This window comes from Protomyctophum bolini, assembly GCF_963924005.1.
Source record: "Protomyctophum bolini genome assembly, chromosome: 11".
In the NCBI taxonomy this organism is placed as follows: domain Eukaryota; kingdom Metazoa; phylum Chordata; class Actinopteri; order Myctophiformes; family Myctophidae; genus Protomyctophum; species Protomyctophum bolini.
Genome location: NC_137872.1, coordinates 16,314,146 through 16,339,145, shown reverse-complemented (window position 1 = coordinate 16,339,145; position 25,000 = coordinate 16,314,146). Strand labels below are relative to the sequence as shown.

Below are 25,000 nucleotides of genomic sequence, written 5' to 3'. Positions count from 1 at the left end.
TAAATTCTAACTCAAAAGTAACATTTCAACATTTTGCCAGTATGTAGGTGGAGTCTTTAATCAAGACGTTTTATGCTGAAACATGACATGACAAATGTGCTCACATAACATTTCTTTAATGCAACATTTAAAATACATTTTCAAGTATAAATATACAGTACAAATATAAAATGGCTATATTTATATATATATATGTACACACACAGCACCAAATAACAGACAAACGATTTGTGTCACTCACTAGAGTGACCAACAGCATCAGTGGATTAGAAGAGGCTGTCTACTGTGTAAAAGAAAGATTTCCCTCACCAGAGCTGAGAGAGGTAGATTTGCTGCAGGGGGAATCACTTTTGAATCGCTACAAAACAATATCTGGCCAATTGCCATCAGTATTCATTTGTACATAAACAATTTTGGCACTGTATACAAACAGCTAGAACAAATAGGCAAACTTCATGTTACACAAGAGCATTTGCCCCCTGCAGTCCAACACACATGAACAGCTATCGTGTGTGTGTGTGTGTGTGTGTGTGTGTGTGTGTGTGTGTGTGTGTGTGTGTGTGTGTGTGTGACTGTGTGTGTGTGTGTGTGTGTGTGTGTGTTTACACTAAAGCTATGTTATTGTGGTCAAATTGGTGGCCTGACTGACTGTAAATCTGTATTCCCATCACTTTGCTGGCTCCTGGCGGTCTGCTTCTCTCAATGAAATTGCACAACTCTCCCACTCTCAGTGGATCTCTAAAGCCTGGACAGCAATCTAACTTTTTTCTGAGAAACACACTCACCAGGATATGGATGTTCTGTCATCTTATCACGTTGTTCTTGTGATCTCTTGAACAGTGAATTGAACAGGCCATGCCTCACTGGAGGTGAGGCGCTACGCACAACTTATACAACTTACGTATATATCTGACCCTTTCATCCCAAGATAAAAACAGGTTTTTCATTAGGCCTAACAGTATATCCGAGCAGTTATGGATGGGTGCCCCGGCTGGGCTGCAATACAATACATAGAAGTGCGCTAGGCTGCTACCTTGTCATCATTAACATGTAATTTAATCCCACCTGGGGTTTCTGTCTCATCTGCTCGCACACTGGAGCTAAAAACAGTATCATAAATATTCTCCACACTTTAATACCCCCTCCCCACCCCCTATAAAAACGCAACCATAAAATAAAAACCTAAAATAAAACCTAACCTGGCTTTTCTTAAGGATGTCTCTCTATATAGACAAAAAGGAGGCCCTGTTTGTTTTGATTCTGTTCCTTTGTCAATAAGAAAAGGCACAGGAAGGCCTCTCTCTCGTGACTCAGTGCTGTGGGTTCTGTCATTGTCCCAGCTCAAAGACCCAAGGAGGCCCGATCACAGATCCCAATCTCTGGGAGAATTGACATTTTCGCTGTTCCTTCCCGTAATGCATTACATCCCCTCAGAATATAATTGTGTTCTGTTCGGGATGGCTGATCCCAATCTCAGCCCACAGCCTGGGCTCTCCGCTGTCACATAAAAGTTAAGAGGCAAGGCAGCTGTCACGGGGCTCTCCATCTTTATCTGTTCATCCTCCCTTTCCTCTTTATTCTCCCTCTCTCTCTTTCCTGTTCTGCCGTAATGAGAACACCACACAACAGGGCATCCAACGCAAAATGATCTGCAACATATTGAGGGCAAGGCAAAGAGTGAGAGGGGAAAATCCTCAGCATTAATTTAACCCTGAGAGCGTAAAAATGGACCCAAATGGAGCCATTTCTTTTTATCAACGCTGAAGATTTTGCTGTGTTCTACACAACCCAAGCAGGAATTCAGGCCATGCCTGTCTATTGGAAAACACACCAATTCATGGTATTCTCTTGAAATGTTTTTCCATACAATCTGGCACAATGCCACAGCTCATGGGCAATAGTTGCCATTTAATGATAGTAATCACCGATTTGCTTTGAATGAATGTGAATACTATGAAGTATGAACCTGGGATGGCCTTTGGCACAGTTTGTCAAATGCTACCACATTATGCATAGACACATTTTACAGTAACGGCCGGCACTAATGCAGGAGCCCGGATCAATACAACAGTGAAATCAATGTCATCATGGGTAACAGAATCTCTAGGTCTAGATGCACGCTCCATCACACATAGACACAATGGTGTTCAATTCCATTCTATTTTCTGCACATGCATTTTCTTCCTTTGTGTTCTCTCCCTGCTTACTTACATTCAGGAACATACTGTAGAGTTTTCTTTAAGACATGAATAAAAATGTGCTCTCTCTAGTGAGATCACACACAGACAGCGAGACTCCTGGCAGTCAGTGATGCGGAACGGAGAGTGCTGCAACAGTAGCTACAACATCCAACCTCCCTGCAAGACAAAGAGCAAAGCTAGTGGCAGTAGGAGAGGAAAGGGAATCCCCACAACAGATTCTCTTCTCTCATTCAAATGTCCTGGCACGCATACCAACAAAGGGATTAGCCCCTCACTCTCAGCCAATGGGTTCTCATCTATAAAACATTAAAATAATCTGCTTTATATGGCGAACAGGTGGAGAACTAAATAAACATAGCTGAGCCCAGGCAGGGCTGTGTGACGTGTGGCTTTTAAAGTGAGTGTGATGTGCTGCAGCACACAGTTGCTCCGGGGCTATCATAATGGGGCTGACAGTGAAATGAGATGTGAGGAGGAGGCGGAGGTGGCGGGGGTGGTGAGGGTAGTGGTATGGAAGGATGAGGGAAGGTGTATAAATGGTGGGCACCGAAGAGAGAGAGAGAGAGAGGGGGGGGGGGGGGGGTGTTGGGGAGAGAGTACTGTCGGGTCGGGGTAAAGAGAGAGGGGAGAAATTCCCAGGAGAGCAGATGGAAAACGGGGGAACGCCCGCAGAGCCTTTTTCCACTGAGCCGCTCGCTCAAGGCACCAGAGCGGCCCGATGTGTTCTTCGTGGTACGGCGGTGTCGCTTGCCAAAAATAGCAGCTATTTTCGTTGAGCAACACCATTGTACGATGGGAGTATAAAGTAAGCAGCATGGGAGGAGGGGCTGTTTGATGAAGTATCAATGCGGCCGGCGGCATGTCCCCTCAGCCCTCAGGCAGTGTCCTTCAGTAATCCTGGCCTGCCCTGCCTGGAGGTGAGGTCCCCCACGTGCGCATGTATGCTGGGCAGTGGGTACACATAGTCAGGACTCAGGAGGGAAGGCATCTGTAAGTCAGTCAGAAAGTCACCGGCCTGCACATGACACAGGGGAGAAAAATGAATACAAAAATAAAGGCCTTTGAGTGTCTGTCCCAAGTTGCTCCACTGGAAATTGCTTGCCCCTTTTGGACAGGGCCTATTACAATAGTTTGAGCTGTGCTGGGGGGACAGCCACGCATACACTATGTGTGATTGTGTGTGAGTCTTTCATTCCTTATTAGTGATGCTTACACGCATGGCACATGTTCTTGTAAAGTTACAGTTCCCCCCCAATAGGTGTCCACGTTATGCATACTTTTACATACAATACGTGGGCCCACATACACACACATGCGGCCTACACTTCCCCCCCGGCAGACCCTCTCCAACTCCTCGTCCACACAGCTGCCAGTGAGAGCCTTTTGGACTCAGGTTCCACTTTCCCGTTGCGTAAAAAAAGCCCCAACACATTGCTGCGGTGTCACAGGACGAGTGAATGACGCGGGCCACTGACGTGGGTGAACTCCTCTTTCGGCCCAGTGTCGGGTTGCCGTCTTTGGCCCACTTCCTGGCCTCTCGGACGGTCACCTATCCTGGCTGGAGGAATGCCGCGACTGACGTGCCCAGTGACGTCCGCACCAACTCTGACAGACGCTCTGCATAGCGCGCTGAGTGTGAGATTTCCCACTGTGTGTGGCTGGTGCATATGTATGTGTGTGTGTGTGTGTGTGTGTGTGTGTGTGTGTGTGTGTGTGTATGTGTGTGTGTGGGGTGCATATTTATGTATGTGTCTCCTTGGAAGTTGTTTTGACACTGGACACCTGCTGTCTGATGATAAAGCAGTGTGTGTGTGTGTGTGTGTGTGTGTGTGTGTGTGTGTGTGTTCGTGTGAGCTGGTGGTGATCCCTCCAATGGTGGCAATCCAAAAAGTGCTACCAGGCTCCAGTAGATCCTCAGTGTGTCCATCCGTCCTCTCTCTCTTTCCCACTCTCTGTTCGTCCATCAACTCTGAACCCCAAGTTCTCCTCTGTACGAGCGGAGCCAAACTTTAGCATGCTAAAGATTTGAGAGGATTTGGGGCGTAGAGGGGTTGGAATGGTCTAGCCCGTCTGTGAGCCCCCGGCTCTGGGCATGTCTTTCCTCACTCCGTGTCCCTGCGTCCCCCTCTCTGTCGTATCTCACAGGGGACACTGCTCTGAGGTGAAGGAGCCTCCTCCCTCTTTTTTTTTCCTCCTCTTCTTCTTGTGCACGGCCCAGCAAATGGTGGCCGTGAGCACCAGCACCAGGCCCGCGACCAGCAACACAACGGACACCACTTTGGTCTGAGGCAAGTCATTGTAGGTGTAGGTCACTCCCGTCCCTGCCACGCCGATCACCAGGGAGATGATGCCGAAGGGGAAGATGCAGCGGTACCAGGACTTCTCCATGCCCCCGGTGGCCTGGGACAGGCGCTCGAGCGAGGATAGCACGTCTGGGACCTTGGGTCCGCCCGCCTCCAGGAACTGTCCATCCTGTGCCGAGTTGGGTTGGAGCTGGGGCTGACAGGCGAGGTTACCTGTGGTGCAGCCCATCCTCGTGCTGTGGGTCTGGAGACTGGGGCTGTAGTAGTGGTGGTCTGTGATCTCCTCTGTAGTCAGCTCTGGCTTGGAGAGCCTCAAGGGGAAGAGGCAAGAAAGGGAGAACAGAATGAGGGAGAGGGAGGGAGAGAGAGAGAGAGAGAGAGAGAGAGCAGAAGGAGGTCTTTGTGAGCCCAGAAGAGGATCCTGGAAACAGAATGGCTGAAGCGTCCCTTAAGTCTGCGCAGAAATCCACTCACACTTCAGCGTCCTCTCCCGGCGTCCTCTGTCTCCCTCCCTCTCTGACTGTGTGTCGGCGCACTGCCTGCTGGCTCTCTGGCAGCATAGTTTACACTGCTGAACGGAGCGAGGGGGCATATATGTAAGGGGCCACTTCGGGGGCGGAGCCAGGAAGGAGAAGGGGGGCAAGTCCAAGCTCTGCGATTGGCTCCCTCCTTTGTGATGTCAAAAGGCTGGAGTAGGCAGAGCAAAAAACAAGACAAAAAGGAGGGGTGAAGAAGAGTTAACGGCACCCTCTATTCCAACACATCATCAGTCTCCCTTTTCTTTCCTTTTCTGTTGTCTTTTTATTCGGCAGCGGGGAGTAATACAATTGTGATATTACCGGAATGGAAAGTCAATTATACGTGATAGATTACAAGGAATGAGAGGAGAGAAGGGAGACCCTCACCCGCTAAACATAACCATACTTCTTAAGTTCCATGTGCTCTATCCACATCACCGCTCCTATACTGTACCACACGCCTCACACACACACACACACACACACACACACACACACACACACACACACACACACACACGCACACACGCACGCACACGCTCACACTTGCAGATAGATCACAGCAGCAAAACTCACTCATTGCTCGCCACCCACGCATATGCCAGTTAGTTTTGGCTGAATGGAAGATAACGTCAGCATAGCAGATAATACTTTTGTACGTGCCACTCTAGATAACAGCATCTGCTAAATGTAACTGTCCCAGAACGAGAGACAGTGGTTTCAGGTATAAACCTAAATTATATAGAATATGGTTTTGGTTATGATCATACTTGGGTAAAAAGGTTGATTTAATTATTAATAAATATAATTTAAGAATGGCAATAAATATGTCAAAGGGTTACATTACAAGGTAAAAATACACCCTTTGGAAGGGAGTCACATGATCAGAGTTGTCACGTCACTCACATGACGTCATCTGTCAGTAAGGGTCAGAGGTTGAACGGACTTCCTGGAGAAAAGTTGTATGGTTTGGGAACGTCAGAGAGAGAGACGATATTAATCAATCTGCACATGGTTCAAAGGCGCACACGGTACATATTCTTTGTGATTTCATTGTGATGTGTTGTTGTGGATTGTTTAATGTTGCTGTAATGTAGAACTATGGACTTTGTGACCTGTTTAAAATGTGTAAGGACTCAAAAACTGAACAAAATGTCATTGTTTCCTTATTATAGTTTTCACAGTGTCTTGGTGACTGTCAAGAGGAGTATCACTTTAAAATAAAACCAAAATATGACATCTGTATGATGCGTGGACATTCCAATGAACCTGTACAGCTACACTAAATACCTTAAAATCTATATTGAACCTAATCCATGCTTAGCTCTGTAAGCTTTTCTCTTCCATATAAATTCATCAATCCATAATATAGCGTTCCCTGCCTGTCTGAGCTGGCAAATCTATATCTACCAGATCACAAAAGGACACATTAAGATTATTACGATTGATGACACAGGCCTTTTCATCTAAAAGCTTCATATTCTGCAGACATGGATCATCGCAGTGAGTCTAAGAACTTAAAATATTGGTCCTAGATAATTTGATTCTACATTTTACATTCAGACTCTGTAAGACATGGTGTTCGTACTTTGTATGCACACTGCCAGTAGGCCACAGACATAATGAGACTCTGATCAGGCTCCACGTTTGGAGTCATCATAATGTCATAGATGGCTGACATGTGGGAGCCTGATTCCTTTTTTTTTTAGACAATGTCTAATTAGACATTAGACATTACACAGAGGAAGAAAAATAACATATGGACAAAATAACAAGAAAAGACACAACGGGTTGACAATTCTCAGACGGACTCTCTACTCACTCATCTATGGCCACCCCTAAACCCCTGCAATAGGTTTTACGACCAATATACTAGAGAATTCTAACCTTCTCAGCTGGGAAAACCTGACCAAGCATGCAATGTCTATATAGAATTTTTCATGGCATTGTCCCTCTCACACTTGACCTGACCTGCCCTCAGCCCTGGTGCTCCGGTTTCCCATTTTGCTTATCTGTATTGATAAAAAGATTTTTAATGCTAGTGTTTTGATTTTTAAATGTGTTTCTTGCTTTTAGAGAGTATGGAAAATGGTGAATTATGGATGAATCCGGGATAATACCAGCAAATTTACAGAAATAACTGGACATTTTGAAATAGAAATGAATAAAACATCTTGTACGTGTTGAGGGTGTGTGAGGGAGCCACATTTACAGTAGAAGCTGCCGGAAATGGTCGTCAGCCTCTGAAGAGGAACCCACATGCATTTTTCATGCATTCTGCCTTATGCACGCTTAGCATATAACCACTTTCAACCTGGGGTCCCTATTCTGGGTATGCAATAAGTAAAAATAAATACAAACTCACGGGTTTGGAATGTGATACGTTGTGTGCTGAATGTGTTATTTTCGGCAGTATATAAATATATATATATATATATAATATATATTCTATGAAAAAGAAGAGCTGTAGCTAGAGGATCATCAGAGGACGAGTGTATGGAGGAGTGTGTGAGAGGGTGGCAGGGTGCGGGAGAAAAAGGAATTCTCTCAGCGATGAGTGGGTAGCCTTATATGTGGAAAGTGCATTGTTGGTAGTGCTCCATGGTTTTCATGAGAAGTGGTTGGTGCTGTGTGACGTAGGCGTAGCCTACTTTTCCCTTAAATTGAAACCACACGCACTACTACAGGCTTACAGGAATTAGAGAGATACAGGATTCCAAAGAAATGGAAAGTAGAAGAGCCCAGCAGGATGTTTAGAGAGAGGATTCGGAGGAAAAGGCGTATGTGTGTGAGTCGGAGCGAGAGCATGGGAAAGTGTCAGTTACTCAGTTCCAGGCCTGACAGACATGTCACAAAGAAAGTTCCATTATGTGATTCAAACGGCATGACAGCACGGCGTGAGACACGAGGAACCCGGGGTTGGGCTGGGCCATGACAGTGCGTGTGTGTGTGTGTGTATGAGTGGTGCTGGCGACAGCCAGCGCCAGGCCTCAGCGGCAGCAGATGCCGCAGGGTCACAGGAAGGCTGAGTTGCGTATGCGTGGGCTCCTCTCCCACAGGGACCTGAGTGTGTTGTGTTGACGTGATCTGCAGAATGTTTCTGCTGCCTCCTCATCGACCACGCTCTCGACACACTCTGGCCCGAGACTCTAGGGACGGCTCCACAGCCGCCAGCACACTGCAAACATTGGAATCCGGTACGACTTGGATCACGTATAATCCAGTGGTTCCCAAACGTTTTAGCTCGAGACCCAAAAGAGAAATTAGACATTTTACCCGGAACCCAATTACCCAAACTACTTTTGAAAAATGTTGCAATTGATGAAAAGTTGTGATTTGTTTTGGTTTAAACATATATTTTGTAATCTTTCGAAATAAGATATATTTTTAAATATAGGAAATGAAAAAAGGGAATATTTTTAAATATAGGAAATTAAAAAAGTGACCCACAAATGGGCCCCAACCCATTGTTTGGGAAACTGAGTAGGAGCAGTGCATGAGATGAGGTTTTAGCTCGTTTCCCACTCAAGCCATTAGTGGCCTGGCCTTAGACTAACCGCTAAAACAACAGCTTTACATGCAGGCAACATATCTGATATCTTGAGATCTTGAAGGCAAGGCCTTCAAAACTGAACTGAATCAACGCTCTCCCTCATGTGTATGTCCCTTGTATCATCAGGGAAACGTGCCATTTCCAGCTGACACTGCTCAAGTGAAGCTGTGCCCACTGCCCAGAATGTGTTCTCTTTGTGACTCAGCTGCCATGGGGTGTTTGTGTGCACAAGGGCTTGCTGCAGCAGGGCGCAGACACCCACGGCCTGCTGTGTGAACCCAGCGCCACCTGTCGCCCAGTCTGGAACAGGCTGTGTCATTCGCACATCATCGGCCCAAGGCATGAAAAAGATTATCATGCATGGAGACAGGCAACACTGCATGGAGCAACAGTTAATAAAACAAATTATGAATTGTTTTGGGGCTTTTTATGCTTTTATTGATAGGGAACAGTAGTCAGACAGGAAAGGAGAGAGGAGGGGAGTGACACGCGGCAAAGGCCGTCGGGCTCGGGAGTCTCAGATGTGTTGAAGCTTGTGGCTAAGTATTGAATCAGCCAGTGAGCTGCTGTGCTTCTAAACAATGAATAATGAGCATTGGTGGAGGCAGGTGTGATGTTCTAGCAGTTCATCATGTAATGTGTATTACTCTGTCTCACTCACATACTGTGTTTCCTTTTATCTTCAAGTGAAAGCCTTGACATTTCCCTTTCTGACACGCGTCCCTGGCATCCACACCTCGGGATGGAAGTAGGTTTTTCTCTCAACACTGATCACTACTAGAGAGTCGCTTGGGAGTCTGCGACCCATTGTATCACACTAATCACAGTGATCTTCAAATAATACAATATACGTAATAATCATTAACCACTTAAGCCCTATACAAGCCCCATTTCCAAGATACACACATCATTTATAACGTGCACCTAGTAGAATTTCGAGTAAGATTTAAAATGAGTTTGAAAATGTTTGCCTACAATGACATGCCCAAACTAATATCCGGTCTGAAAGTGGTTAAACTATGGAATCCCCTAGCTTCCCCCGCTAGGCCCTGCTAGGAGTGACCCTCCTATTTAGTGCTGCTAGCCTGGGAACTAACCTCAATAATCTGCCAGGCTAAGATTGATTGTTTACTTTGTCTTTGACTGGAGAAGATGTCTGTTGCTGTAGTAGTGCATTGTGAGCATTCATTATGCATGTTAGACTTATTCATTCTTCTCAATATATTCTGGTTATATCAGTGCCCCCTGCTGGCATTGTGATTACTACACAATGTTAGTCATTGATTTGAGTGTTGTTTCAAAGGTAATAATGTAATCACACCATGATACTACAATGATTGCAGATATCACAATAAAAACAAATCTAAACAGACATAAAACATTTGCATACGATACATTAGCATTCATAGTTGTTGATTAGAGTCATTGATTTATTCAAAGGAAAAAAGCAAACCACAGACATGCAATGACTGCAGAATGCATTCTATGCTGATGAAAATAGAATGTGTATTAAATTGATGATTTTTTAAATTATGCATGTTCTGCTCAAAGAGTGTGAAAGAAAAATTAAGCACAAACTGAATTTTGAACACAAAATTTGAGTCTGTGACCTGAATAAATACCATGTGTGAAACAATACACCATGCACTAAAAGATAGATTCCAACCAACAAGCTCTATGTACACAGAATAACAGACTTCCGGGCCCCTTCCCTACTTCTTTCACAGGTGTTACAGATGATACTTACTTATTCAGGCTCTGTTCCATTCCGGTCAAACAGAGTCAGGGTACTAATATTTTGCATGTTGGCTCACTGGAATCCATTAGAATGATTGGAAATGGAACATTAATAGCCTATTCTAACGTTAGTTACATACCCGTACATCCTTTATTTAGATAAGTCTGTTGATCTCCGTTCTCACTTTCACATTGAAACACGGCGCCGCTGCGGTGGTTTTCTCTCTTTTTTGGTCAGGCTTTTGTCAGGCTTCGGGCTTAACATTGTGGTAATTCTTAGGGTCGGGCCAAGCCTCGGGCCGACACAGTTAGGGTAGGGTCGGGCCATAATTTTCTGGGCCTGTTGAGAACGTTACTGGAAACATGTCCCAATAATCTGATATTACTAACCCTACTACCCCTAACCTGGCCTAACCTAACCCTAACACTAACCGCACACAGTCTTAGGTCACATTCTCACCTAATACTTCGGTAGACTCGATGCGAATGGCGGAGTTGGGATTCTTGCATATTTAATTTGCTGCGGTTTGCCTTCACACTGCTCTGTATAACCACAGCAATTGGAAACGCAGCAGTGACCTTATCAATGTGTTCAATTCATAAACTATAGCCTACACAGTGAAATCTATGGTGTTAAAATTATAACGTCACACGTGTCGTGCCGTCGGGGACTGGACCTCTCTCTCTCTCTCTCACTATGTGCATGCAGCCACGCACTGTTCTTTTGGGCATGGAGGCACAGCGCTGAGCGCATTGAGAACAGACAGCAGCACAAAATGTTTATCGAGATGAAAGTCCCTACTCCCCACACAGTGACAGCACTCCATGTTTACGCACAGACAGACATAATATTCTGTAGGCTAGTGTTTTTATGTGTTTCCTTAAGCAATTGATAAATGTACTCGTCCTCATTTCCTCAAGGCTTCAGTCTCCTCATTCGACCACGTCTATCCTTATAGCTCTATGGTCTATCCACGGTAACGGGACATCTTTGCGCTGCTTAAAATATGGCTTCTCCGTTTCCAACTGTGTTTAGCTCCTCACCCGCCACATTGTTTGCTTCATTTCCTTTATTTGCTGGCAGCAGGAATGCAATCCCACCTGCACCGAATCATAATCAAGTGCGATTGGAAGCAAAGCGAAACCGCCGTTTTTGGTCGAAGTAGAATGCGGTTCTTTGATGCGCATTAAGATTCGAATGATGCTTCACACCTGCCAAACGAAGCGCACTTTCTGACAATGTGTAGCAGGATTCGTTTTAATCGCAGTAAAGCTTTCTGGTGTGAAGGTCGCCTTAGTCTTAGGGCCGATTCATACTCCTGTTTCGGCGCTGTAGTGCCGAAATGATTTCGGCTCGTCAGAAAATGTCAGTAGCACCGAAGAGCCGACTTTAGGACGGTACCCGCCCCCCCGAACCTCAAATGACGTCAAATTGTAGGCTCTACAGCGCCGAACCGACTTTTATTCGGCTCTAAAATAGGAGTATGAATCGACCCTTAACCGGCCACGTATGTCGGACTATAGGGATGTCGGACTAACGTATGCCCCCCCTCAAAGTGTCTTTGAGTGGGTTCCAAATGGCCCTGTACAGGTGTATAACTCTGAGTGTACAAATGTATGGGGGTCCTTGAAATTGAAAAGTTTGAGAACCACATTAAATGGAACAGAGCCTTAATTAGTATCATCGGTAACACCTCGATAACACCTAATTAGTATCATCGGTAACACCATCGGTAACACCGGTAACAACAAGGAAGTAGGGAAGGGGCCCGGAAGTAGGAAGTTATTCTGTGTTCATAGAGCCCATTACAGTTCTTAGGTTCTAGGACCTATAGGTGTTATATTTTCTGGAGTCAGTCTTGATCGCTGTCCAGTACCAGGGCAGGGAACTTCTCTCCATTGTCTGCCAAAATGGAATAAATGTCTCTAATCACACTGGGCTGGGGACATCCAGGGCCACTTAGTACTGAGGAGAGCTGAGGGAGCAGGCTGCATGACAGAGCCTGGCAAATGGAGGAATGAGTGTTAACCACGCCCTACATGTATACTTTGTCGTACGATGCGTGTGACATCATCATCATACCCGACCTACTGAGTGGCAAAAAACTATTTTTCTGGCCAGCCATGATAGCCCATACATCCAAATAGAAAAATCCTATCTGATTGCATTAAACGACGTTAAACGGCATTAAACTCACTTTGCCAATTCACTTTGCCACTCGATTTCCCATTCAATTTATGGTGCCATCGTTCAGCTTCCAAAATATAGACGCCATTAATTTTCCCCATAGAGATTTGTGCTGGTGATTCATGACCACAAAACATTTGATTCTGTGAAAAACTCATTTTGAAAACTGCTGGCGCCCCTCCTATAGAGCTATTAGTGTAGATTTTCATCTTACACAAACATTAAATTCCCATTGACAATGAATGAAACCGGTCAGGTTCACACAGTAGAAGAACATGGTGATCCTTACCTGCTGCAGGTCCATGTCCCGTTGTAGCAGTGTCACCCTCATCCTCAGCCTCTCTAGCTCCCTCAGCTCCGCTTTGGTGTTGTAGGTGACGGTGGGAGGCAGGGGCGCGTCTAACCTTTCTCCCCACTCACCCTTTACCCCGATCGTGCAGAGACAGCCTCCCTCTGGCCTCCATCGATCCCATGATTCCCACCCTGACGGAAAATAGGGCTATCTTTAGAGTGTGAGTGCGAGCAACTGTACCCTAAAATGTTTTTTCCTTTTCTTTTTTTTTCCTTCTTGCTGTGCTGCCTCAGCTTTAAATAGCCGGGAACTTCGCCTCTGCCTCATCAGGGCGGACAGCTTTAAAACCCCTCTGTTACAGGGAGCGAGGGGGAGGTGGGGTCTGCAGAAGCCAAGGAAAGTACTCGTCTGGCACCGAGGTTACACGGCAGCTCTATTTTCATTTTCCATACGACAAGACGGAGAGGCTCAATTAGCTAGTTAACACGCTCCCCCTCTGATTTACTCCGCAAAGAGCAAATTTGCCCAAGGCAGAAATCTACAATCTTACAATTTTACATTTCAAATGCGACAATAACACAAAGACATTTTCTCAGAAAAATCTAATATTGCTAAATAAAATAACTCACAAAGTTAATGGTTATTTCTTACTTTCAAAATGTTACAGAAATAGCAAGAAGCCACTGCAGTGAGCTTGTATACTGGCTATTTTTTATGTTTCTGGAATATTAGTTATTATTGGAAAACAATCGCCTATAATACAAAATCAGGTTGGCTTCAGGGCACACATTGGAACTGGCACAGAGAGCGTTGAAACCGGAAAATATATTCAACCTCTGGGGGTAGCAGGTCAACATTTGTGTGGTGAGAATGGTAAATGTCTGGTCATTGGCTGTATATTTGCTGTATATGTTGGGAGGCAATGAAAATTACACCATGCACGGTGCGTGCGCTGCTGCATTAGGAATAACCCGATACCCCACATATGCTAATTCAAACACAGCTGGGGGGCTACATTGAACCATAGGGTCACAATTTCACCACCTACGGTATGTCTCCTTTGTTACATAACTCTCTCTCCGTGGAAAGTTGTGGCAAAAGAGCAACCTATAACAGACCCATGTGGTGTTTTGCACCTCTTTATTGTGCGTTCTTATTGAAACTAATTTGACATTTGCTTCTCTGCAAAGCCACAACTGTTCAAGGCCCAAAGGGAGTCTTTGTCTCATGAGGTAGAGTGTAATTATGATGTTATAATGAGCCAAAAACCCTACCTCGTTTCACCTTGGATGCCGATTTTCGGAGCTCTGCGGCCATTATCTCCAGGCTTTCAAGTGTCACATTAGTTTCTTTGTTCTCCCCACGGCCAATGCCTGTACAAACAAGAAAAACACATTAAAGAGTTACGATTCAGGCAATCAAAAGATAATTGGAAACATATTGGCAAAATTATTTAAGACAATATTCTAAATGCTTTGGGTTTATTACATTCATCAGGTTTTTGTGAAATGTATTTATATAGCTATAGACAAAATCCCAATCCAATTATGAAAAACGACTTTGGTGGAATTAATGAGTTAATTTGTGAATCAGTTTGGAGGATTTGGCAGCACTAAACTGTGGAATTAATCACAGCCTTTAAACATCTAAAACTCTGATTTAAAGCAGATCAAAAGCTTAAAATCATGGATTTACAAGCCAACTACATGTCGCAAATGTGACACGTTGTGAGCTATTTTCGGTGTGCGACACCAGTGTACGCCGGTGCCTAAATGAAGCATAAATTAACGCTCAATACCCGCCCTGCAGTGTTCCATTCCAGATTATTGTTATCTCGACCCACACACTTCTTCCCATCCCCGTCTGTTTGTGCACCTGTGAGACATTCTGCAGGCTTGTTACCTGGCACTGTCTCAGCTGCGGATGTCTGTTTGGCCAAGACCTGCTGGCTCTGGTAGCTGTGGAGCAGGGCCTCCGCCTGCTGTGTCAGTTTGGCCACCAGAGCCCTGGTCTGATCCGGGCTGCTATGTGGATGGCAATCCTTGGAGAACTAGAGCAGTCGGGGGGGGGGGGGGGGGTGCACCAAGGAGAAACGCACGTCATTCATATAAGTCTTAAGCTTACTTTATACTTCAGCGACAGAAATAGAATGTTTTCAACCGACAAAAGCATTGACATGCATTTTAATGAGTCTTCTGCTATTATTGTCGCACTCGCACAACACTTTGTCACTGAAGAATGAATTAGGATTCAGCCTGACTGTGATTCAGACATTATATTGTTCTGTACTAATTAAAACTAAATAGATTATATAAATGTGTATGTATGTATGTATGTATGTATGTATGTATATGTAGGTGTGTATGTAATGATACAACATGAAAAAACATATTCAATGTGTCACTGATCACTTTTTAAGTTGTTTTTGGGTCAAGAATAAAGGAAGGAAGGATACCGTAGCCCTCATTCTCTCCATGAAGTGACTTCTCTCAGGCACAGGATTGCTTTGTACAGCCATTACATTGTCCCACAACCTGGAGACAGACATAAAATGTAATGCAATCAAATTACATAACTGACCTGAGGAAAGGCGTCATGTGAAATATATAATATATATAATATATGTTTGGCACCTGTCTTTCTTGCTTCTTAGTGATTTCCATTTCCTTATCTCTTCGGAGGATATCCTGCCATGAAATAAAGACAAACTGATTTGTTAAAGTAAGTAGCACAGAAAACAGAGTCAAACTTTATATTGGGGCTTGACATTGACAGGTGTTTAAATCTTGATGGATCTAAAAGCATACTCATTCTGTGGAGTTCCAGTGCTGCCTGAGCTTGAGGCAGGTGTTTGCTGCGTATGAGAGAGAGCTTTGTCCAGGCCCCCATCACTCAGCAGGTGGCCTTGAACAGACCCACTGTTTTGGGAACTCTGCTTTTCTTTCCCAGTTGACGGGCGAGGAAGGTCTGATACAGGACATTTCTTGATAGACTTGCTATTATTATTCAGTCTGCTTCTGCATTGTCCGGGATAGCGATTGGTCGTACCTATTCCACCAGCCACGGAGGATAATGATGCTCCAGGCTTTGTGGGTTCTTTTCTGACCAGGCTGGTTGACTTGGAAGCAGAACTACTTCTATGGTTGTTTTTAGAGTTTCCAGAGGCCTTTGTAGCTCCCTTGTTCTTGGCCACTGTGCAACCTGCTTGTTTGTTAGTTCCAGACTGTCCGTCACTGTTTTGAGGTTCTTTAAATGGTCCTATACCACTGCGGATGCGCATGGCTTTCTCCAGTGCTTGTTCCAATAATTCTATTTCCTCTTGTTCCTCTGGTAGAAGTTCTGGGGCTGAAAATGAAAGCACACATGGTTGTTATTACTGATTTGAAGATTTCTGACTCCACCTCATTGGTTACAAATACAATGTGTAATAACTGAACAATGTACATTTTATTATTACCTTTATTGGAATTATCTGCCAATTCTAAGTCCTTGGAAACAATCTTGGTTTGTGGTTTTCTGGGGACCAATGTATTAATGTAAGTAGGCCTATACATTTATTAAAAGTAAGAAGAAAAAGAAGGAAAAAACACAGATAGATCTAAACCCAATACATCACTACACACACACACACACACACACACACACACACACACACACACACACACATTAACCATTTATTTATGTCCACACAAAGCATATGCATACATAGACCTAGAAAGCCTGTGATCATTTAATTATGAAACAACAAGAGCCGTTCTAGGGACACAAACACACACACGCACACACCGACACACGTTCCACAAATTTGTGATCATGAAGCACTTTGCATTAAATTAATATTGACTGATTCACGGTTCCCCTGTCGTAATCGTAATTTATTGCTAATAACAATCTGGGTAGCCTACAAACGAACTTAACTGTGATGCGACTTATGCATTATAATTAATATTGACTTGTGTACGCACCAATCAATTCTAATTATTCACTAAGTAAGTACAGTACAAGAGAAAAGGCACTGCTGAGATTCGAACTCAGGATCTCCTGTTTACTAGACAGGCGCTTTAACCAACTAAGCCACAGCGCCGATGCACAGAACGAAGCGTGCAGCCTACTTGTTCGTGTCGACTGCCTCGCCCAGACGCTCAATGCCCAAAATAAAACACACAGGCGAGCTGAACTTTTCACACCGTAACTATGAGCAATAATTAAAAGGAGACTTACAAGGACTGCAGAATTTCCCTGTAGAGCTGAATATCGTCTCTTAACTTGGCTTGTTCCTTTTTGGTCAAACTGATGGCTTCCTCCACCGCTGTAAGCAGTGACATCATACTATTGTTGCAGTGACATTACATATCCTTGATACAACAAGTAATATATTATATAATATGAATATGACCGACCTAGCTGTGATCCAAGACGATAAGTCAATATAAAACAACCACCGCTGGGCTGCAGCAGCGTGTAGTCGGTCATGCAGACTCACTCACTTGCCATCTTGAAGCCCCGGTTGTTATACTCATAGAAATAAAGTTATATAAACATGTCCTTGGATGAGTTGGATCGCATTGAGGAACCACCGGGAAGCACAAATCCATCCTGGTTTGTTTGTTTTTCGTGCTGACGCGCGAAAGGGAATAGAACGGATACGGAAGTATTTTGTTTCTGAAAACATTCGCGGCAGCGGGGTGAAATTAGCCCTAAAACGCTTCTAACAGTCTGTGCGTATGACAGACAGAAAGGCGCTGAAACATATGACTGTCATAACCATGGCTAATTTTAAACTAGCATCGCCATAGTTAGCTCACTTGTTTAAACAACTGAGAGGGAACCTTAGAGGGAACCACCAACTTTTTCGAATTCTCGCGAGTGCATGCTGTTCAGTCTCCATGGAAACGTGGACGCTGTTTACCTATCTAGTACCTGACAACAGAGTACAGCATCTTGCAATGGGTCTGGTCCACATGATTCAATACACCACCAAACCAAGATATACCCATGTACCTGTCTAAATACTTCTTTAATTTCAACAAAGTCCAAACCCATATAACACTAGAGGGAGTTCAACAAACCATGTGCAACCCAGATTCGGCACAAACAATGGACTGAATTAATTTCGCTCCTATGCCACCAAAATGTGGAACGCCCTACCAACAGTCATTAAGACATGCAAATCCCTTGACTCCTTCAAAACCGCTCTCAAAGGGCACCTATGGATGGCTGAAATTCGAAACTGGCCCCCGTAAAATCTGAATCCCCCACACACCCCTTTTCCCCCTCACTGTATATGTTTTTTCCCTTTTTAAGTCCTCTGATGATTTCCTGTTTTGGCCTATATAGAAGTGGATATTTGTAGGTCTCTAAAATAATGTTATGATGAATTGATGGACCCTATTGTAAACAAGTGTAATGCTTTATGGTGTCGTCCACAGTTAACAGTTTTGTATTGAGTTGTGCTTGAAATGTACTCTAATTCTCCAATCTGTTAATAAATACTTCAATCAATCAATCAATCAATCAATCAATGGAAACACTATCAGATTTAAACTAATAGGATATAATTTGTTGTTACCCACATTAAAATGTATAGAAATGTGTACGCCTATAGAAATGATTACTATCAGAAGCTGAATATAACTTTTTTTATTTTCTTTCCAAAATATCACTTACAGCTTATGTTACGGTACCCAATTATACATACCTTATCAGCACTTTTAATTACATTAAGCTGATTCTACCATCCAGTGTGTCACACTAACTAACCATCTGGTGACTCAGAATGAACAGCTGTCGAGTGGCTTATGGGTGGCATTCAACACCACTGTAACCTGCGTTGCTTATTTTCAGTGTCTGTGCAGACTGTACAACTAGGCCTATGTTTATGTTATGTAGCAAGACTTTCTTGGCCAAACTGTTATTCTCTCATCATCATTTATTTGACCCATTAAGACCTGAGGCATGCAGATTCTACAAATGCCTTCTATTTGAACAGAGGAAGAATGTTTTTCAGAAAAGCACAGAAAAAACATTTGGCTTATCAGATTGCCGTAATAAAATGTATTCTGCCTGCCTCCAGTGCAGAACATATATATATATAAAAACAATTAAGTCTGAACCTGGAAAGCTTGAATTAGTTGGTTGATTGATTTATTGTTTGTTTGTTTGTTCGTTTGTTTGTTTGAATGCATATGCATGGAATATGTAGCCTACCCTACATACAGTAGGCTATCTGTCAAAAGGATTAAACACAACAAAGCTTTGAGAGCTCATTTCCATTGTGGTGCTTTGTGCTGAAGGTGGCAGTGAGGCCAGTTTAACCTGTTATTATGGTGCTTTCCCTGTGTATAGTTTGCACAAATCCTTGAATGACTCTCTCTCTCTCTCCCCCCATCCCCCCCCCCCCCCTCTCTCTCTCTCTCTCTCTCTCTCTCTCTCTCTCGCCTTCATATTAATTCATTCTTGCACTTTCCCAGAGGTGCTAAGTGATATACCAGAGATTGCTATGGAACAGCCGCTGCATGTGTTTGTGTGTATAAGTGTGTATGTGCGTCACATGCGTGCGTGCCTTCGTGCACGCATGGTTGATCTGAGGCCAAGCAGTCCTACATCATAACAGTGTCCTGAAAAAGCCCAGCAGAATCGGGAATCATACTCATATATTTTGGACATGCCCCAAATTGAGACCATTCTGGAGAGAGGTGTCTGAAGCACTAGAAGAAGTTTTTGGTCAAAACATCCCAGAGGATCCCATAGTGATGTTGTTGGGAATGGTACCGGAAGGTCTGGAGAGTAGAGCCAAAATATATTTATTGCATGTGCTGCTTACAGCGGCCATCAAATGTATTACAATTAAATGGCTAAAACCAGCCCCACCAACATATAGTATGTGGGTGGAAAAAATATGGGACATCTACCAGATGGAACAAATTACATATGCCCTGAGGCTTCAACCAAACATATTTAGTAAAAGGTGGAGTCCTGTACTGCCTCTACTGATGAGGTAGCAGGTTGTCGGAATCTTGAGTAACCAAATACACTTCTCTTCAGACCTTCTGGTGTGCCCATACGCCTTCCTCCATCTCCAGTCATGTCTGTTCCCAGTATTGCTTACCTCCCATTGTTACCTTCGCTCTGTCGTTTTTGTCTCGCTATATACCTGTATTTTATTCCCTTGTTTTTTTGTTTTGTTTTTTTGTTTGTTTTGTGAATACTTGTAAATGTATGTGAAGTTGTTTATGTGTATGAGTGTATCCTGTAAAAGTATGTAACAGCTGAGGTTGTGAAAAAAGAAAAAAAAAAAGTTGTAAGAAAAATGTATACCTGTAATTCTGTGAAGTTGCCTAAACTGAAATAAAAACAAACAAAAAAAGCCCAGCAGAGCCCCGTCTAGCCAGAGTGACAGGTCAGCAGCAGGATGCTCAGTGGTGGTCAGGTCAGGTCAGTAGACATGGATGACGGTGCATGGTTGTCAACTAGAGTTCTCAGGTCTGACGCGATGCAGAAGAGTAGACACTCTTGAAGAGTTCCCTAGCTGCTTGGTTCCCTAACCAGAGTTCCCCTGGATAAGTGGTTCATTCATTGGTTCACAATGTTAAGATACCTTACAGGTTTCTTTTTGAATAAAAAAGTAAAAAAAAAAACTACAATCTCGGGTCGAAATCAAGTGGGGGCTTGTCTTCTGCATAATTCTGCCCCATTTATTTAAGGGAAGATTTGTCTTTGGTTGAGTGGTGCTTGGGTTCCCATGTGGGTGACGGGTTTGAATCCAGGTGGTTAAGCTGACACCTATCCTGTTGTTGGTGCAATGGTGACGCTGGCATCCAACGCATAAGGTTGTGTTATTGTGTATGTAGCCTACTATAGCCTTTCAACCATGCAGGCTTTCACTGAAGTCTGATTTATCTGACCAATCCCCTATCCACGGGCACTTCCCATAGCAATTAGCTGTAATAGCATCAAGTTACCGGCTCCATCAGAGGGCAGTGAATCATCTCATTAGCTCTTCTGCCTCTCCACCAAACCCCGTGGCTCCACAGGATGCTCGGACACCCCACCAACTGAGCAAAGTGAGCATGTGACATTGCAGCTGGAAGCCAGACAAATAACAGGCTGTAGTGTACACACAGTGACTTGTTCTCTCTCTCTCACTCTCTCTCTTTCTCTCTTTCACACACACACACACACACACACACACACACACACACACACACACACACACACACACACACACACACACACACACACACACATGCACGCACGTTGTCACTTGTATAACTGCACAAACAGATGAAAAACCCACTTTAAATGACCATTTGTAAGACTGTCCCTGGCTGAATACTCTAGCTAGCACAGGGTAAACAGGACATATGGAGCCAGGGTGTTTTCCTAACTGTCCAAATGGGATCTCCCATAATATTGGTACTGTATGACTGCCCATTTTACTTAGCATGATTGCCCCAGGCATTCAAGCGTTGTTTTATTTATTAATATACAAACTAATTATTGTCTGAAGTTCCCTTTGGGGTCAGGATGGCCTATCTAATAACACTGTTAGGTTTATAGTCTCAAAGTTAAAAGTTATTAAATAATAAATAAAAAGTATTAAAATAATATTTCGTACCATGTTGAGTGTTTTCTCTCTCTCTCTCTCTCTCACTCTCTCTCTCTCTCTCTCTCTCTCTCTCTCTCTCTCTCTCTCTCTCTCTCTCTCACTCAGTGAGGGACAGTACAGAGGCTGTTAGTTTTTAGTCACTCCTCAATTTGTCTACTGTTGTTTTTTCCACAAAGTCACAATTGGCTACATGTTTCAATTATAATATTAAAATATATACATTCAGTTGAACCCTATACCGGTCTACCGGTATGAGGGTTTTTCTAGTAGCTGAGACTACACTACACAGAATACATATTGTACAGTATGTGCTGTATGTATGTGCTGTATATATGCTGCTATTGTCTCTCACCTAACCTTAGAAAGCCTATCCTCAAAACAAAACAAAAATAATATTGCATCTGCCTCTAAATGCACAGATAATGCAAAAAAATATTAGGGAATGAAAAACCCATCTTATGAAAGCAATTCAAGGCTTGCTGTATTTTTTAAATGTTCCTTTCCTGTCCCCAGAACACCTGGGCTTAAAGAATGGAATGAAGAAATGATCAAAATACCATCATATGAATATATTGGGCAGGGTAAATGCAGAAAGCAAAATGAAAGAGACATGGGATGAATTCTGGATGTATATGAACCTTAAATGAACATTCATTTCCTTGCTGTTATTTTTCTTCTTTTCTATTTTTATTTTCATTTTAACTGTTATGTTTCTTGGACTGGCTTGGTTTGTAATGTTTGTAATGTAAGGTTTGTAATGTTGATGCTGCTTAAGTACTGAACCTAGATCTTAGGTTAGGTCAAATACAAATTTGAATTATTAAAAAATAAATGTTCCTTTCCTATTTGCAGCTTCATTTCAGCCCTTCACTTACCATATGTATTGGCTATTTTATATACCAGATTTAGGACGACTTGTTTTTTTTATAAAACCACAAATAACAGGATTAGGATGAGTGATTTATTACACAGCGTGTAGCAGCAAAGGGAAAAAAGCAAAGAAAAAGAAAGCCAGACATGTTGGCTGTTTGCTATTGCAGAGACGTTCCAAACTTGCGTCTCTCTAGCCAACAGGTCAAATTATTTTCCTCATATCCTTGTGTATTTGAAACATTCCTTTCCTCTCTCTGATCCTGTGTTGAAATGTTTATTTGTATGAGGAAAATGTAACCAAAGGGTAAGGTTTAAAGACTTACACATGGATAAACGAATGCTGCAGATTTGACCATTTACTTGATATCTGTGATTCATTTGCATCACATTTTTCACTAGAACATTGGTTATTGTCAGAATAAACAACATTCTGCCACAAAGTATGAAGGCTGTGGTTTTGCAAGCAGTGTATCTCATCAAATGTCAGCCCTGAAACCTTTCCATAAACTATTCCATAATTTTGAATGCCTATTGGATTTATTGACCACTTTCAACCTGGTGTCATTATAGATGAACAATTTTAAAACACATAAAGACATTTCCAAAATAGCAGATCTGTAAGCTCACAACATTGTAAGCTTTTATTGCTTTATTTAATTTTTATTTAAAAAAAGATAGTAGTTACAAATTAAGCTGTGGGTACTCAATTTCAGTTACAAGACAATAATCAACTTATTCTGAGCTATTTGTCATACTTTTACTTACTATTAGTTAATAGTTATAAAAACCATTAATGAATTAATGGCATGTTGAAAATGACACTGAATAAATGATTAAAATAATGAATTGCAGCAGAAATTGAAAGAATGTTGTGTCCATTTATTTCACACTTATTTTACACTCACGCTGACAACACAACACAACAACACACACCTCGATCTTCCCCCCAAAGCCCAGCCCAATTAATCCCCTTAAAAGAACCATGTTGAATTATGCCCTAAGAGCATCACTACATACTTTTACTTTTGGTACTTTAAGTCTGTTTTGAAATTAGGACTTTTACTTGTAACAGAGTATGTCTACATGGTGTTTCATGTACATGACTTATTCTAAAAATGTACTTCTTGCCTCACTGCCTCATGCTGGTGGAGAAGGGCGGATAGTTAGGGGGGAAGTTATTGAGGGCCCTTGTAGGTTTCTTGAGCGGAAGTGAAGGTTATGCTGTGTTGTAGTCTTTGGAGCGAATGCACATGTAAAGTGCTGAACTTTTTAAATCTGACTCCTCTCCTTAGTCCATGATCTGGAAACAGAAAAACAAGACAAAGAGCATGTATTTATTCATCTCATTTAATCTCTAGACCATTAATCCATAAATAATATTTATTTGTACAAGTAAATGGTGTAACCTGCGATGTAAGGGTTACATGGAGTGAACTGATTGAATTTGCATCTACAGTCATGAATCTTTGACGTTCTTTGAACATGAATGAACATTGTCAGGAGCATCACATAATTATGTGTCTCTGCCGTTCCTCATGCCTGCACTACTGTGTGTGTGTGTGTGTGTGTGTGTGTGTGTGTGTGTGTGTGTGTGTGTGTGTGTGTGTGTGTGTGTGTGTGTGTGTGTGTGTGTGTGTGTGTTATGAAATGTACACAATAACATCATCAGTGTTAATCTCACTCTGAGAGTGTACATATTGAACGAGATTGCAAAACGTTACCTTGCCTCCCATGCACCTTAATTCCGCTCGCCTCCCACCATTCACTCCTCCACACTGAACTCCAGATCAAGGTCAGCCTGGTCTGAGGACGAGACAAGCGGGAGACAACACACAAATTACAGCCTTCACAGACCGTGTATCTGATCATGAAACAGACAACCGCACTATGTTGGTGGAAGTCAGATTACTACAAACAGAGTACATTAAAGACTGAAATCGCATTGACCCTTATCAGCCATATCATTCAGGTCTTCTGTGAGAGTGTGAAATCCATTTGTATGTTCTCTGGGGGTGCTTGAAATGAAAAGGTTTGAGAACCACTGGTCTATGGACTGTGTAGCCTATATATTAGGCTACTCCAAACCCACCTTCTGGTACTGAGCCAACAGCAGCTGGCAGGCTGGGGCGGTTAGAGCTGCTCTCAGTGTCTGGCACTGTGGACTCGAAGCGGATGAAGCACAGGCCAGTTTTGACAATGGACTCAATCCACTCCTCGCAGTGGTCCACTCTGGCGTAGACGCCGGGCAGACTGGGACGAGCACAGCCCCAACCCCAGCTAACAACTCCAGACTGGACCCAGTCGGAGCCATATTTGCTGACCATTGGACCTCCAGAATCGCCCTGATATAAGACATAAATTAACATTGTTTTACTCTTCAGTTATACTCAGTTATGGCTAAAATTTAAATGGCATCTGAATGGCATTATACCTGACATGAGTCCTTGCCTCCTTCCAGCAAACCAGCACAGATCATGTCGTCTGTGATTTGTCCTGGATAGTTATGGTTGCAGACTTTGTTGTCGACAACTGGAACCTGGACTTGCTGCAGAATAGGGTGCGGCAGAGAGACTGTAGGATAGAGACAAGACAGTAGAACAAACGTATCAGTCTGCAGCATTTCACTGTAGTGACTGCCTTAAACAGTTAGGTATAGTATTGATCACTTTCAATCATGCTGGCATGATGTATTAAAACTCGGCTGTCAAAACATTATTCAATGGAATT

At 43.1% G+C, this 25,000-nt stretch overlaps 3 protein-coding genes across 6 annotated transcripts in view; all 3 read right to left on the bottom strand.

Moving 5' to 3' along the window:
• Window positions 1-99: 99 nt before the first annotated feature.
• On the bottom strand, window positions 100-4,753 carry LOC308324074 (transmembrane protein 100). The gene has a single exon (XM_080775991.1). It carries the CDS (start codon window positions 4,731-4,733, stop codon window positions 4,341-4,343), a length of 393 nt encoding a protein of 130 aa, XP_080632117.1. The 5' UTR covers window positions 4,734-4,753; the 3' UTR covers window positions 100-4,340.
• A 224-nt stretch (window positions 4,754-4,977) lies between these two features.
• On the bottom strand, window positions 4,978-17,414 carry tedc2 (tubulin epsilon and delta complex 2). 4 transcript variants are annotated; one of them, XM_080775975.1, is made up of 10 exons: window positions 17,280-17,414; window positions 17,014-17,147; window positions 16,250-16,308; window positions 15,600-16,137; window positions 15,426-15,479; window positions 15,248-15,326; window positions 14,695-14,842; window positions 14,067-14,165; window positions 12,790-12,983; window positions 4,978-5,191 (listed from the first exon to the last, which is right to left on the bottom strand). In XM_080775975.1, exons 2-10 carry the CDS (start codon window positions 17,118-17,120, stop codon window positions 4,982-4,984), a joined length of 1,488 nt encoding a protein of 495 aa, XP_080632101.1. In that variant the 5' UTR covers window positions 17,121-17,147; window positions 17,280-17,414; the 3' UTR covers window positions 4,978-4,981. The 4 variants fall into 4 exon arrangements, with proteins under 4 accessions (XP_080632101.1, XP_080632103.1, XP_080632100.1 ...); XM_080775977.1 differs by having other exon boundaries at window positions 17,014-17,101; window positions 17,280-17,392; XM_080775974.1 differs by having other exon boundaries at window positions 17,014-17,101; window positions 17,193-17,390.
• A 6,621-nt stretch (window positions 17,415-24,035) lies between these two features.
• The window catches only part of LOC308323309 (testisin-like), a gene marked incomplete at both ends in the record, with an annotated part of 1,184 nt that continues 219 nt past the window's right edge, over window positions 24,036-25,000 (bottom strand). Inside the window, 3 exons of the mRNA XM_080775030.1 lie at window positions 24,036-24,076; window positions 24,363-24,615; window positions 24,705-24,844. Of these exons, the coding sequence (XP_080631156.1) occupies window positions 24,036-24,076; window positions 24,363-24,615; window positions 24,705-24,844 (434 nt within the window). The remainder of the gene's footprint in view (window positions 24,077-24,362; window positions 24,616-24,704; window positions 24,845-25,000) is intronic.